Source organism: Solanum stenotomum, chromosome 9, assembly GCF_019186545.1.
Source record: "Solanum stenotomum isolate F172 chromosome 9, ASM1918654v1, whole genome shotgun sequence".
NCBI classification, from domain to species: Eukaryota; Viridiplantae; Streptophyta; class Magnoliopsida; order Solanales; family Solanaceae; genus Solanum; species Solanum stenotomum.
Window position 1 is genome coordinate 9,618,482 of NC_064290.1, and position 17,167 is coordinate 9,635,648.

General features: G+C 30.7%; 1 protein-coding gene across 1 annotated transcript; it reads left to right on the top strand.

Moving 5' to 3' along the window:
- The first annotated feature begins 1,694 nt into the window (after positions 1-1,694).
- On the top strand, positions 1,695-3,207 carry LOC125875749 (fruit-specific protein-like). Its single transcript, XM_049556780.1, has 2 exons — positions 1,695-1,810; positions 2,782-3,207. The coding sequence occupies exons 1-2, from the start codon at positions 1,744-1,746 to the stop codon at positions 2,985-2,987; spliced, it is 273 nt and encodes a 90-aa protein (XP_049412737.1). The 5' UTR covers positions 1,695-1,743; the 3' UTR covers positions 2,988-3,207.
- Positions 3,208-17,167: the final 13,960 nt, after the last annotated feature.

Genomic DNA, 17,167 nt, shown 5'->3' on the forward strand with positions numbered 1-17,167 from the left:
GTGCACATTTATATTTTGTGTAAGTTATTAGTATTTTGTTACATATATCCTATCAACTTTGTTTAAAGAGATAATATTTATTTTATGACTTTGCATTGTCTTGGAAGCACTATTTGTATTACTCTTACAACATTATTTTTATGAAGTGCATTCTATAATGCTTCCAATTATTTTATGTTCACTAAACTAATATTGATGTATATTTTATTTAGTAGGATTGTGTTGGTGCGATTGATGGAACATATATAGAAGGGGATCGGAGGTTCCTAAAGCAGTGCAACAAGCATATCGTAATCGCAAAGGAAGAACATCACAAAATGTCTTATGTGCTTGTGATTTTGATATGCGATTTACCTTTGTTGCTTCTGGTTGGGAAGGTACTGTACATGATAGTAAAGTACTTGAGAATGCACTTGCTGAACCAACGCCACAATTTCCATTTCCGTCACATGGTAACTTTAAATTACATCCTTAGAATAATTATTATTTATTTACACAAAGCTATCTCACTTACGTCACATATGCTTTTAGTAATTCTTTATAAAATGTTTGTTGGTAGATAAATATTATGTTGTTGATGCTGATTTCCGAAACACAAAAGAATTTTTAACTCCATACAAAGGACTACGGTATCATTTGCAAGATTACCGAGAAAGTGAAAGAGAGCCTCAAAATGCCAAAGAACTGTTTAATTATAGGCATTCATCTCTGCGCAATGCGATTGAACGGACTTTTGGAGCATGGAAAAATAGATTTAGAATACTAAAACAAGGGATGAACCGTTATGATATTGATACACAAGTGAAAATTGTCATAGCTTGTGCAGTGTTACATAATTATTTGCGAGAATACCAAAGTACTGGTGAAATGTTTATGCTCAATGAGCATGAAAATATAGTTGTGGATGATATTGACCAACAAATGGCGCAAAGTAGCAATGTTGGTTCATCTTCTCGGTCACATGATCGAAAAATGCAAGTTCAACGTGAGGAAGTTGTCTGTGCTATGTGGGAGGATTATAATAAAGACTAATACACTACAATTTATGTTAATTTTTTTTATTAAATTAAAGTTAGATGAAACAATTACTTAAGTGGAGAACAAATAGCTTTGTAATTATTTATTATGCGATTTTATAAATTTTTGTTTATTTGATAAGATTGAATAAACAATTGGGGATATTTTAATAGTTTTACAACTTATTGGATTTTTATGTTATGAGAAAATATACAATAAAAAAATTTCATATCGCATGTCCAAACAAAACTTCAATTTCATCTCATGATTCCATATCATGATACCATATCATGATTCCATATCATGATACCATATCGCATGGCCAAACGGGCTCTTAATTAGTGAGAGTAAAATTCTTGGAATAGTGGGCATTTACACTATAATATTTTATAACACTTCCCTTGAATATCCATATATAGATAATGTGTCTTGTCAAAATCTTAGTGGGAAAAATCTCATGAAAAATTCTTAGCGAAGAAAAAAAGAATATACATATCTTTAATACGCATTATTTGTTGCCTCATTAAAAACGTTATCTGGCCAATAAAATAAACTATTTGCTCAACTCTGCTTTTTATTCTAAGACTAGTATAATTATTAGTGAATATTTAATTAACATAATTGTATACTAAGGGGCCTATAAATTGGACCCTTCTCAAAGAAAAATAAAATCACCACACAACACTTTACTTCTGTTCATCAATTAGCAATTAATCCAAAACCATAATGGCTGCCAAAAATTCAGAGATGAAGTTTGCTATCTTCTTCGTTGTTCTCTTGACGACCACTTTAGGTTCATAACACTTCTCTTAATTTTTTCATTATTTCTTGGAATTCATATGCATGTGTTTGGTATCATGGTATATACAAGGAGGAAAATATTTTTTTTAATTACTGATTTTCTAATGTTTGGTAGGTAAGCGAAAAAATAATAATAATAATTAAAAAAGAAAATAATAATAATAATAAAATAATAATAAATAATATATATATATATATTATCTAGCAAAACACTATGAAGTTGGATGTAGCGAGGAGTGGGGGTGGTAGGGGAGGGGATGTGGAAGAGATAATGAACTTGCAATGTCATTATGTAACTTGTTTTTTTTTATTTTGATTAAAGAAGTCATTTTCCTCATTTTGTATAAACTTGTTTTCCAAGAGATATATACACCCTCCGTTTTATATTACTTGATGCCGATTGACTTGGCCCAGTCCTTAAGAATGATTCAATTAGAGATATATTTTACTAAATTATCCTATTAATGATGCTTTGAAGCTCTAAATTTGGCAATTACTATTTTACGTTGTAATTTAATGAGAAACTTTCAATAATGACTATAGTTTGAACTTAATTAGCGATCTATATCTATAGTTTGCTTATTAATGATTCATAGCTACAGCTTACATGTTTGGGGAGGAGAGAGGCAAACGATACTAAGAGAGGAAGGAGAGAGGTGATGAGGTAGATCTGGAATAAAGAAGAGAGGTGAGAGAGAGATAAAAGTAATTGTGTCATATTTGTTCAAGGGGTAATTATCCCCGATAAACCATCTTTTTATAATAATGAAATCACAAAATTACTTTGCCTTATGGCCACAAAGTGTCATTAAGCAATTTTTTTTTTCTTGTAACCAAAGTTTATCCAATTTTGATCATTATGATTTTCTATGATACTTAAGTGAAGTAAATTATTTTTTTATACTATGTATCTTTACATTATAATTCGAATTCTTACATCGATCTTAATCATAATATATGCAGTTAATATGCAAGTGATGGCTCTTCGAGACATGCCGCCACAAGAAACATTGCTGAAAATGAAGCTATTTTCCTCAAATGTTTTGGGAACTTGTAACGATTATTGCAACACAAACGCCGATTGCTTGGGATTTACCCTCTGCCCGTGGTGTAAGCTGAAGAAGTCCCCCAGTGGTTTCACATACAGTGAATGCTCCCTGTTGCCTTGAACAATAACTACGATCTATCTATTATCTATCTATCTCTATGTGTGTTTATGTGCGTGCGCGTACTTTTTTTTTTTTTTAAATTTTCGTCTTTGTACCTTTTCCCATCAACGCTACTATGTTTAGTGTTGTCTTTGTATGTCTTTACCCTTTGGTGTGAAGAATATGAATAAAGGGATATGTATCTAGATATATTCTAGGTAATGTCCTATTGTTTATAAAATATTAAAGCAACTTTCACATATAGCAAACAAAAAAAATTATATTTGTATGTTATAGCAAAGTTTGCATAATTGCGCTCCATAGCAAACATATATATGTATAATTCGCTATATATATACAATTGAAAGCTATGTCTATTTCGCTATACATATATGCAAAAAGAAGCAATTGTATAATTCGTTGGCTCCTCTTCAGATTTGAATAATTTCGCTGGCAGGCCATTTGTATAAATTGTTGTTAGCCTTTCGTTTGTATAAATCGTTGACAAAAATATTTGTATATCAAAAGTCGCTCTCTCTTTCGCTTTATACATAAAGTATACATTATACAAACATAAATTATACATTATATTTGTATAATCTCTGTTTGTATAAAACGAGAAAGAGAGAAAGGTAAAAGAGAACTGGACAAGGGAATATTTGTATTGTTTAATTATAAGTGTATAAGACGAATATATATGTATTTGCATGTGTATATACAATTTTCTTTCGCTTAATACAAACATAAATTATACATTATAAAAACATAAATTTTACATTATATTGTATAATTTGTGTTTGTATAAAACGAGAGAGAGAGAAAGGCAAAAGAGAACTGGGCAGGGAAATATTTTTATTATATAATTATAAGTGTATAGGACGAATATATATGTATTCGCATGTGTATATACAATTTTCTCGCGCTTTATACAAACATAAACACAATTTATAAAATTCTTTTGTATAAAGCGAGAGAGGCGAGCACAGAGGGAGCAAGCGAGAAAAGGAGAGTGGCGAGCGAGAATTTGGAGGGAAAGAGGCGACTGGCAAACGTTTGCTACGGGGCGCAATTAAATCAAACAGTAACTACTCCATTTATTTTAGATTATAAGTTTTTCATTCTGTACAATTATCCCTATAAAATATGTAGCAATGGTTGTTTGAATAAAAACATACTATGAGCGAAATAATTATGTAATGACCCTAAAGGTCATTTTTGGAAATTTTCATAAAATGACCGTTTTACCCCTCCCGATAGTTGCCCTGAGTCCTAATTGTTGTATTTTCGAAATTGGTTTGGAGGAAAATTGATGAAAAGTTGAGTTTTTGGAAAGTTGAGTTTTTAAGAGTTAAAGTTTGGTTAAAAGTGCTATTTCGAGTCATTTGGAGTTTCGAGACTAGAATTGGATTTTCGTCGATTCCAGCAGTTTTAGAATGTCGAAACGGGTCTATGAGAATTTACGGAGTCGAATTTGGAGTTAAAACGAAGATTTGAGGTCCTAAGTTGCTAAAATTGTGAAATTTTTCTCAAGAGTTGAATTTGGTCAACAAACGAGGTTTCGGTGCTCGAAATAAAATTCCGAGGGAACCGTTGGATTCAGGGGGTGATTCTAAGTCTAGAATGAGTCTTGGTTGAATTTTTAGAGGCCCCGAGTGCGTTTCGAGTTTTTGAGCCTAAAATTAGTTTCTTGACGCCTTATCGGATACCAGGTCAAGGAGACCTCGAATTCAAATTCCGATGATTTCATTGAGTCCGAAATGTCATTTTCAAGCTAGTAGCATATTTGGTTTGTGTTCGGGAAGTGCCAAATGAATTTTGGGTGAGCTTTTAAGCTTCTTGGATGCTTTGACACTATTTCAGCAAATTGTGGCAACTAAAGGGTTCATTATTAGTTTTAAAGGTCAAAAAATTATTCCAAAGGTTCTGAAATTTTGAGCATGAATTATAGGACTTGTCTACAAATTTTGGTGCATTTTCGCTAACCCGAGATTGGACTTTTATTGCAAATAAAAAATAATTGTTTACGAGTAGAAATGATATTTGACTGGGGAAACGAGCATGAAATTGAGCTCCGATTAAACGAGCAAGTCCGTATCATTATTTAAGACATTTACAAAAAAGAATCGGGTCATTTCACTATCGTATGAGGAAATTACGGCCTTTTTAGTGAAAGATTAACTGCTGTTTTTCTGGTGCATAACAACCATGTACTGTTATAAAAATCTCAGACTGTGTTCATTTGGTATTTTGAGCATATCGGGAGTTCTAGAGATCGGAATGGAGTGATTCTTGTGGGTTTCTTCTTGAATTAATATGAGGGTTAGTATCAAACTTCAATTCGACATTTTCTCATAATTTCTTTATCTGGTCCCTATCCGTAAATCTCTTGGGAAAAATTGGGGTTTTATCGATTTGGACTCCCTTTTTGATGAAAAAGGTATATTTACGATCCTTATGTTATGGGTAAACTGATTTTAACATAAAATTATTGATTCATCGATTATTTTCATCATATTAACCGCGTACAATTTGGACCTTCCCGGTAAAGTTAAAGTTTGACAAATTGAAAATTTCAAGGTCGATCTTAACTCCTTTTTTGATGAAATTTCATATTTGAACTTATCTAAGCATGGGTAAGATGTTTTTCAAGAGATATTTTATTTTTGAGTCGGGGTTTCGGATCCGAATATTTTAGGCTTCTTCAAGAACGTGGATTTTCCTTCAAATTGAGTTTGTGAATTGATTTCAACTCCGTTTTCAAATTGGTTTTCACCATTAGCTTCCAAATACTTTAAGGATCATTTTACATCAAAAATTTCCAAATTTGGGTATCATTTTCCAGTATGAGACTTTTGGACCGTTTTGCCTTTTTCCCCTAAATTTCTTGATTTTGGTGTCATTGGACTCAAATTGTGAGTGTGATTAATTGTTTGAATAGATTATCGTGATCCGGATTATACTCGGAAAGGAAAGGCTCAAGTCAAGTAACTTTTGGAGTTCGTTTTAAGGCAAGTGGCTTCCAATCTTTGTAAAACTCTTAGACTACGCATGACTACTTTCCTAATTGTGTTGGGGAGTAATGGGGATTGAGGATGGGTTTTAATTATTGATTGAAATTGTTGTAAATGAAAGATGGGGAATAAAACGAGCTAAATGTGTTATATGTGACTTGAATTTGTTGAATAAGTCATGTGATAACTGATATTGAGGGGATAGAAGAGCATGAGTAGGCTATGATTGATACAAACATTGATGTTGAGACATATGATGTGTAATACTGTGATGTGGTCGTGATATGACAAGTGATGTGTAATACTATGATGTGGTCGTGATATGGTTGTGATTGAGACAGGTGATGTGTAATACTATGATGTGACCGTGATATGATTGTGATTGATGACATGTGTATATTCATTATTCATCCCATGTGTGAACTATCTGTTGCATGAGTTATGAGACACTGATATGAGGATGGATGGATATGAGACACAATTGAGACTAGCTCCGGCTAGAGATATATGAGATTGACTAGCTCCGACTAGCGATTTGGATGCCGATGGGATCTGATTCCGGCGGTGATACATGGTCCATGTGTGGCCCCCATGAATTCTGATTTGAGTATTCAGCGCGGACTGATTACGTCAAAATATGTGTATCGTAGGACAAACATGCATTACGACTACATGACATCATTATTGCATTTTGCATCGCATTTGCCTTATCTTTGTCTGTGATGTTGGGATTGTATCGGTTTACCTTTCTTATGTGGAATTTGATCTACTTGCTCTTATTTGTTGATTTGAGGTTGATGAGGATATACTGTTAGTTCTAGCGGTTAAATATGATCTGTTTAGTATAGGTTGGTTGGTTTGCTGCTAGATTGAAGTTTCGGTGGTTCGGTTGGGATTGAAAGAAGTTGTTTGTAGCTGCTAGTTTTGCTTATTTTAGAGTTACTTGCGAGTACCTGTGGTTTTCGGTACTCACCCTTGCTTCTACACAACTGTGTAGGTTGACAGCTCTCTCAGATTCGACTTAGTATTTTCTTTAGCAGATTGAGCTTCGGAACATACTCGAGAGGTAGCGGTTCATTGCAGACGTGCCCTTGAGTTATCTTTACTTTCAGTTTTGTTCTATTCGAGAACTATACTCTGAGACTTGTATATTTTTATTCGAATTTTGTATTTAGAGGTTTGTACATGTGACAACCAAATTATGGGTAGTGTTGAGTCTTAATTAAAGTCTTCCGCTTATTTATTATCTTTTATTCTCGTATTTCTACTTCTCTATCGTTGTTGTTGGGTTAGGCTGACGTGTCCGATGGGAAATGGACACGTGTCATCACATCCGGATTTGGGGTGTGACAAATTATTTCACATTAATTCACGTATCTATTTCACTTATGAAACATATTTTTAAACTTGTACAATATAAAAGAAGCAAACCTAAGTTAATATAATAATAATTACCTATAATGAGCTAAAGGGTTTGGCAAGAGAATAATGATGCTTCATCTTTTTTTTTTTCGATCCTTTTCTTTTCTCTGGAACAAAAATAATAAGTTGAAATAAAAAATAGCTTATAAGATGTAAAATGACAAGTTAAGGTAATCAACTTAAAATTGGCTTGGACTTATAAGGAACTTTGATATTATCAAACGCAAAGGTAAACACCTTTAAACCATAAACGTCAATAAAGTCTTTTAAAAAATGAACTAGACATTAAATATACATGATAAGAAAAAAAAGTAAAAATAACATTTCAAAAAGTTGAATCAAAGATTAAAAATTAATAAAATATAGTAGAAAGTACAAAAATTATACCTCTAAATATGAGTTCCCACAAAAAAAATTAATTTTATTTTGGTATAGTTTCCATCACATCTAGTAAGTAGAGTTCAATAGATATTTGACACATTAAAAACATTATCTTTTGATAAATTTAAAGTATCGACGAAACTACAAAGTAAATAGTTAAAGTACTAGTTTGAACTTATCCTTCAAAATAAGGGACTATTTTTGTCATTTTATTACTTTCTGAAATCATCTTTACAAAANTTCCTTAAAAAAAAAAAACTAAAAACCCCCCCCCCCCCCCCCTAAATAATATCATTCCTTCAAACTTCTTAGGGAAAAGGGTTAAAAATGCCCTTAACGTATTACAAATGGTTTAAAAATGCCCTCCTTCCACCTATTAGATCAATAATGCCATCAAGGTTCTTTTTAAGTCTAAAAATGCCCTTTTTTAACACCACAATAACATGACAATGATGAGTCATTTAATGAAACAAATGGTTTCATCTTATTGGTCCACATAATTTTTTACTCAATTTCACTACCCAAACCATCTTAGGTAAAAAAACCCACCCAGTAACCCATTTAAAAATATACCAACCTACCTTCCATTCTTTTCATCCTTGAATACATTTGCAGATAGAAATGTGGCTTTGTCCATTCTCGGTAAGTCTAAAATGTGTTTTTTTAAAGATGAATTTCACACATTTTCGTATGTATGTGGGTACTTAATAAGACTTCATTTTTTTATTTTTGTCTCTCATAATGTCTGGCAAAAAAAATCATTTTAGCACACTTTTGTATGTGGATACTTATCAAGATTTCATTTTTTGATTTGTGTCATTCATAGTATGTGCCAAAATTGGTTGTTTTAACACATTGTTATCAAAATTTCAATTTTTTCTAATCTTATTCTGCTAATTTTACTCTCTTATTTTTTGACTAAATAAGCAAATGGGTGTTCATTAGTATTTCTCGTCTAAAAGTGTAAATGGAGAATGATCTGTTTCTCACATGATATGTATTGAAGAGGGTCAAGGACGAAAAGAATGGAAGGAATACCCGGTTAGGTTGGGTTCATTTTTAAAATGGTTTACTGGTTGAGTTTTTTTTACCTTGATGGATTGGGTAGTTAAATTGGGTTAAAAAATTATGTGGACCAATAAAATGAAATTATTTGTTTTATTAAATGACTCATCATTGCCATGTCATTGTGGTGTTAAAAAAGGGTATTTTTGAACCTTAAAAAAACGTTGAGGGCATTTTTGATCTAATAGGTGGAAGGAGGGCATTTTAAAACTATTTGTGATACGTTAAGGGCATTTTTAATCCTTTTCCCAACTTCTTATAATTTGATATTGATATAAAGCCATGGAAGAACAAAACTTTCAGCAACGGAAGAGGCTAGTTGAGGAAATAACAAGACACAAATTTATGAATTACAACTTATTACATTAAGCTTTCACTCATCCTTCCGTTTCACAAAATTGTAAATCTAATTATAGAATTGAGTTTTTAGGTAGGAAGTGAATTTTAAGCATCGGATCGAACTAAAATAAAAAAAATTTTCAAATTTTATCATACATATACAATGACGGAGTCATATATTTAAGGAGTACTTGGTTGGCACCCCTTCATCTGAAAATTGTGCATATTGATACTTCTTGATTTCTCCATGAATACATCCTTATATTTTAACATTTTCTATTGAAAATTTTTAACTCCATGTGTTTATCATTAGTGATATGATTTTTTTATTTTTTTTGGTACCATATCAGCTCCAATTAAGTTTCAAGGGCATGATGCCAAGAAGTCCCATCGTAGTAGTCAAATCAGGAAAAAAATTACTCTCTCCTTCTCATTCATTGTTGCACCATTTGACTTGATACGATGTTTAAAAAAAGAAAAAAAATTTAAAACTTATGATTTAAAACAACTCTTAGATATTTATGTAGTTGAAAATCATTTTATTAAGGGTAAATGGGATATTTTAAAGTTAAATTATTTCTAATTATGATAAGATGACATTATTTTTGGGACAGACTAAAAATGAAAGAATGCCACATAAAATGAGACAGAAGAGTACTTCATAAATATCTCAGTCACTATATATATATATATATATATACTAGATAGCACGAGCCCAATAATATAAATGGTATGTTTTGGAGTTAATAATCGAGTTTTTGAAGCGATTGTTTGCGTGGATAAATGAATAAGTTTTTTTTATCACAAACTTGTACTTTCTTTGACGCTATTTAAGGCATAATAAGATTACCCACATACAACATTTTTGAAATATTTTATGTTGTCAATTATCATGATTTATGGTATTTTTACGATAGATTCACTTCAAGAATCAGTGGAGTTTTTTGTATTTTTTTCAAACCATATTTATATTGTCAATTATCATAATTTATAGTATTTTTACGCAATTTTTAAATATAAAAAAATAAAAAATAAGACAAATAAATTAAAATGGACCCAATATATGTTATTTTTGTTGTCTCAATTTATGTGACACAAATGAAATTTGGAGAGTCATCCAAATTTTCATATTTTTTAAAAAAATGTTTTAAGCTATTAATTATTGGAGAGTCATCCAAATTTTCATATTTTTTTAAAAAATGTTTTAAGCTATTAATTATTGTGATTTATGATTTTTTTTATGTAACTTTCAAATAACGTACATTACTGATCACTTTGTTTTAATTTATGTGATATGGATAAAATTACAAAATTAACCCTTTTAAAAAATCTATAAACCCCCCTCTAAATTAAGAGACATCCCTTCAAACTTCTTATAATTTGATATTGATATATAGCCATGGAAGAACAAAACTTTCAGCAACGGAAGAGGCTAGTTGAGGAAATAACAAGACACAAATTTATGAATTACAACTTATTACATTAAGCTTTCACTCATCTTTCCGTTTCATAAAATTGTGCATCTAATGATAGAATTGAGTTTTTAGGTAGGAAGTAAATTTTAAGCATCGGATCGAATTAAAATCAAAAATCTTTTCAAATTTTATCATACATATACAATGACGGAGCCATATATTTTAGGAGTACTTGGTTGGCACCCCTTCAGCTGAAAATTGTGCATATTGATACTTGTTGATTTCTCCGTGAATACATCCTTATATTTTAACACTTTTCTATTGAAAATTTTTAACTCCATGTGTTTATCATTAGTGATATGATTTTTTTATTTTTTTTGGTACCATATCAGATCCAATTAAGTTTCAGCGGGCATGATGCCAAGAAGTCCCATCATAGTAGTCAAATCGGGAAAAAAATTACTCTCTCCTTCTCATTCATGTTTTACCATTTGACTTGACACGTTATTTAAAAAAAATAAATTGAAACTTATGGTTTAAAACAATTTTTAGATATTTATGTAGTTGAAAATTATTTTACTAAAGATAAACGGGATATTTTAAAGTTAAATTATTTCTAATTATAGTAAGATGACATTCTTTTTAGAATAGACTAAAAAGGAAAGGATGTCACACAAAATGGGACGGAGGAGTATTTCATAAATGTCTCAGTCACTATATATATTTGCTAGACTCTAAATCATGAACCAATTAACGTTTGATGTCTGTCAAAAACATTTTAGTGATGCGTTATAGAACGGATCAAGACAATCTAACCCAAATTTTATCAAATCTAATTAGTCTATTTATTTTTAAAAATATTTTAGTACCTAACAAAATTAGGTAGGGCTAGGTTCGTTTGGCTGATCTGGCCTAATTTGTGATTTAATAATAAAAGTTGAGCTAAGATTTTTGAAGCCCATTTTAAGAAAAGGCTTTTTAGTCTGGCCTAAATAAGTCTGTTGATTTGGGCTCGAGCAGTATGGGTAGGCCGACCTATTTGCCAAATAAAAAATAAATAAAAATACAAATAAAATGAAGTATTAAAAATAACAAGAGTCCAAACTCAAAATCTATTTAAAGTTTTAAATATTAAAATTTAAATACAAATAATGTTTATAAAATTAAGTTAATATTTCTACTTAGCTATTTATACTTTTACTTGAAATCAAACTTGATAAATATTTATAAAGATCGATAATTTTATTTGTGGATTTGATTAACAAGTAGTAACACTAACACCATGTGATATTATATTGTCGTTATTTAAGATATTATTTTTAAATTATAATTTGATTTAAAAAATTATAAAAATCATACTTTTAAAAAAGTGGGTTGGCCTGACACATCCCGCTGCCCACATACTTGTGAGTTAGGCTATCCATTTTCTGGCCCACAAAAAGAATGGACTAGCCCGACCTAACCCATCAAATTCCAGAGCCTATATAGATCAACCCAAATGAGATGAGTTAGTCCCTATTGACACCTCTATTACTCGATAACTAAATCTCAACAAAGATGTTATGTAAAGATGTTTAAGAATGAAAAAAGATTTCTAATACATGTGGACTTTCAATATCCCAACTTTGTCTCAACCATGAGTAGTTTGTGTTGGGATATATACTATTAACCATGGTGTTAAGAAATAATATTTATTATAGAATAAATATTTGCTCAATTTTAATAGATCATATATTCGTTTATGGTGTCTATTTACTTATATAGTAGATGATTTAGTGTGTAGAGTTTTAGCTTATACACAGAGGATTAAATCATCGGTTCTTATAAGTATAAAGTTTTTTGTTCACAATCTAGGATGGAAATTGGACATGCCATCGGTACGATTGTAGCACAAGATTATAGGTAATTTATCTTGATTATGGGAATGGTATAGTTCTAATTTCTTGTGCTAGTGCATTTTGTATGTATTGAACGGGACCGAGTAGAGATAGTTGTTTTAGACTGACTGACAAAACATATTCTCTAAACTATTAAATGTACTTATATTCTTAATCCTGATATAACTATTATGATCTGTATATATTAATTATCGTTTTGATTTATTAAAAGGTGAGATTCTGAGATGGGTCAATATGTTTGGTAAGTTGGATGATAATAATATATATTGGTGAAATAATAAGTTAGTTGATGAAATCCATGTCTCGTTATAGAGATTGATTGATATGCCTTTTTGAGAAACTTATAAGTTTTCATCATGTCAAACCTTGCAAGTGGATTTATGAATCCGACACATGAAATAAGTTAAGTAGTGCTCTAAAAGAAATTAATCATTAAGTTAAATTCGTCAGTAATTTAATTTATTGATTAGTATCTGAAATCTTAACATGGGGAATTACATAAGTGTTTAATGGGGAATTACAAAATATAAATAGAGGAGTGCAATTACCAATTTCTAGTGGAATGATTTGTAATTTATTATGGTAAGAATAATTCAAATTAATTATTTGGAATTATTTCCATAATAGGAAGTCTCAATAATTAATTCTGTGGTCCCTCCAGTGCCCATATTTAACTAGAATTCAGAATACTAATTCTAAAGGGAAAAGGGGAGAGGCGTTAGTTTTCTTATAAAAAGAAGACTAACATGTATTTTTCGGTTGAAGAAAAATAACGTGTGTTTGGTTCTCCTCTTTGGACTGTGAAGAAATCTCTATAATTAGGGATTCTTTTTGCCCTAGATTGATTACTTTTCTATTCATACTTGCCCACCCAAGTATTGAGAGAGTTCAGATGTGAACTTGGGATCACTGTAGAAGACCATAGCTATCTTGTAGATTCACTTGAAGGTCTGTCTAACTTGGGGATTCGCTTGAAGGTATCTGTTCACGCTTCAAGAGGTATTTATAGAATTAAATTTCAGTATGTTTATGTGTTCTAGCATGATTATGTGATCTATCATAAACGATTATTGGTTATCTATTATTCATGTAAGCAGTAAGATTCTAGTATGCTTCCGCTGTGCATATATGTTTTCCTACAGTTTGTTCGATCATAAACTTGTGCTATTATGTATTTAAGATTTAAACTTTATATGTATAAACTTATTAAAAGTGAAATGTAAAAGAAACATGAATTATTGACTTGAAGACTCCCAATTGAATTCAATCATTTAAGAGGTTATAGTAGGTAGAGAATCGTGTTTTAACTATGACGAAATTATTAGAGCTATTTAGAAAATCAAAATGACCCTTATTATACTACAATCAAACAATGCCATAATCTTGAAAGCTTGAAGCTTTTAATAAAAAATTACAACAATAAATTCGACATAAGCATAAAGGAAAATTGAGGGATGAATTTAGCATGAAAAATTGAAAAAATAATAAAGAAAACTTACCACTTAAAGCTTTGTTGAACACGAGGGATATTTTCAAGAGTTCTAACTTCTAATGGAAGGAGGGAGTAGAAATAGACCTGCCTATTCTGTGATTTTTCGTGTATCGTCCTCGTCTTCATTTTTGCGATGTTTTCGACCCTCATATCTGCACATAGTCACTTTGAACACTGTTAATTGTGGATTGCTTCCCATTTATCACCTTAGTTAAGGTTCTTACATGACATATTTTTATATATTTTTTTGCTAAAAACTAATAAAAATAAGAAAAACAACTAAAACTAAAAGGATTTTTTTTCGGTTTCTCTTGAATAGCGCTTGATTTAATGTTGGGCATACAAAGTTGGCTAATTATGATTATGTGTGACTACTTATTGATTGCAGAATTTTGTGACGATTCTGTTTGGTAACTTATGTCTAGTGATTGTGTTGGGAATGAGGTTATCTATTTCGCTAATGTTGTGGAGTTAATCGATTGTGTTATTGTACTTATTTAACCGGCTTTATAGGTATTTCTAACTAAGTGGAAGGAGGGCTTCGGGCAAAGAACAACTCTCAAGTACTTTACTTCAGTCCCAATACTGGGAGTTGGCCTATAATGCCTATCAATATATAATATTTTTGTTGATATTACTTCTATATTGTTTTTTTGAGTGTAGACTGTAATCCAAAGTCTTTTTTGTAAAGTTATCAATGAATAAAATTGAAGGCTCATTAACCCTTTGAGGTTTTATTCATAGTTTTTGTCCTCTTACAAAGTATAAAGTTTAATAATTTCAAATATTAATACAAAGTTACAACACAGTAAGAAAAAAATATTAGTTCAATTCGTTACACTTGACTAACCCCTTACGAGGCCAGGGTTGGGTCAGATAGTATTTTCTCCCAAAATCCTAGCCCCTAAATCAGACCTAACGGCAACCCAATTTGGCCTAGAATCGAGACCATTAAGGATGACCTTTAATGGACGAATTCAGATCGAACCGACCCAATAGTTAGGCATAGCTAAAATTGTTTCTCTTTTCTTTAATCATCCATAAAGTCTACTAATTCATATTTGCCTAAACTTACTAGGAGTGATTAAAACATTTGCTTTCAAAAAGCTCTTCATATTAAGATTTTGATTAATAAAAGTTTCAGATGAGAACTGAGTTAATCCTTGCACTAATACGTAGCACGAACGGCACCAAGGGTTACAATTTAGTAGGAAAGGGTGCATAATCTTCCACCAAATGAGGCATAAATCTACTCATTTTGACTTTCTTTTTTTTTGTCTTCACAACACATTTTATCTCTTAACACTTTATTTATATGTATTTTATTATTAAAGGAAGATCCTAGTCCCAAGCCAAGAAAAGATTGGTTTCTTATCCTTTTTGTCCTCTTAAACTTTAGGTTTTTTCAATTTGGTTTTTAATTTCTTCTAAAAATATTTGAGAACTATATTTTGGGATAAGTCAGCCAAAACATCTTTAACGTGATATATATATATTTGTCAATGATGACAAAAATGCACATGGAATTTTCAAATAACTTGCGTGATTAAGTGTATTTCTATATTTTATATGTAATTTGTTTTTTATTAATTTACATTGTACGACTTTGTTGACACGTTAACAAGTTTCAACCTAAATAATTATCTGTGGATCCAATGACCATTAATCACATACTTAAATTATGAGATCCGTCTCAAGACAATATTGTTGAATCATTAACAAGCTTGTAAAGAGAGAATCAATGATTTACCTCTTCCTTTTATTTTCTTTCCTTTTTAGTAATTAAAAATCAAAATTAAAACACAATTAATAATTTGCCTTGATTTCAATTTTACTAAATCTAATTACCTCATACATGGATAAATCATAAATGTGTGCAAATGCCTTACTTGGAGAAACTTTAAAGTGAGAAAGCTTGACTTCACCTATAGGATTGTTTAGGAAAAAAACTTTAAATGGAGGACTAGAATAGATAAGGGAAAAATTTCATAGAGTTACAAAATCTTTCCATGTTCACACTATTTGATAAGCAAAATGAAATGACAATATTGTCCATTACATACATATAATTTGACCTCAAAATTCTATGTTCTACCAACTCAAAAATCTGTCTTGGATTCATCGCTTCTCATCGCAAGGGTAAAGCTGGAAGAAGTGTTCCACACTATCTCATCGAACATATCTCCGTTGTCTCTTGAAATATAACAGACAGTTAGAAAACTAGGGGTCCATTTTTCCTTATGTTCTTCTAACAAAAAAACATTTGACTAAAACAATTGTCTTTATTACTTCAATTGTTGTCTTGCCAATTTAGTAAACATACACTAGCAATAAAATCCTACAAGTAGTTCTATGTGGCTTCTTCAAATACAATTTTCAGAAAATTGAAACACTCTAGAGAGGAAAAAATTGGGGAAAATATGAATAACTCCGATTCATTACTTTATGAAACAAATGAGCAGGTACATACGTTATACATGTGTAGCATTATTGATTTTCAATTTTATATAATTTTTGTTAGTTTTAATATTCAAGATGTAGGTATCTTATAATTGGAATTTTGATTTATTCAAAATTGATTGTTTATTTCTATGTTTTGTGTGCGATTTAATTCTTACCATTTTATTCATTCATTTCCATTTCAAAAAGGAAATAGAGAATTATTTTTTCCTTTTGATTGTTGATGAAATTTCATGTGACTGACCAGTGTTTTCAAAAACGTTTTTGGGGCGAGTTTCTAGGCAGGGCGTATCAAAAATGCTCCGGGGCGTAAATTAAAGACGTAGATCCATAAGACGTAAGTTCTAAAACTTGACGCGTAAGCCTCAAGCATAAAAACGTAAGTCCTAGGAGTAAAAACGTACGCCGGGCATTTTTAATTAATTTTTTAAACTTTTTTTGCTTTAAATCATATTTTTTATTATTGGTGTAATGATTTATCAAATAGTAATTATAATACTTATTTTCTTCATTATTGATTATTTATACTTATCTTAAACAAAAATCAATAATATAATTTCTATAACAGTTATTTATAAAAAAATATTTGTAAAATCATTGAAAGGTTTACTTTTGCGTATTTTATTAGTAATAAAACTATAAAATTGAATATACATGAGATTATGCCCAGTAGATCCATGGCTTCTCGTCCTGTACTGTATAAAACGCCTCGCCTCAC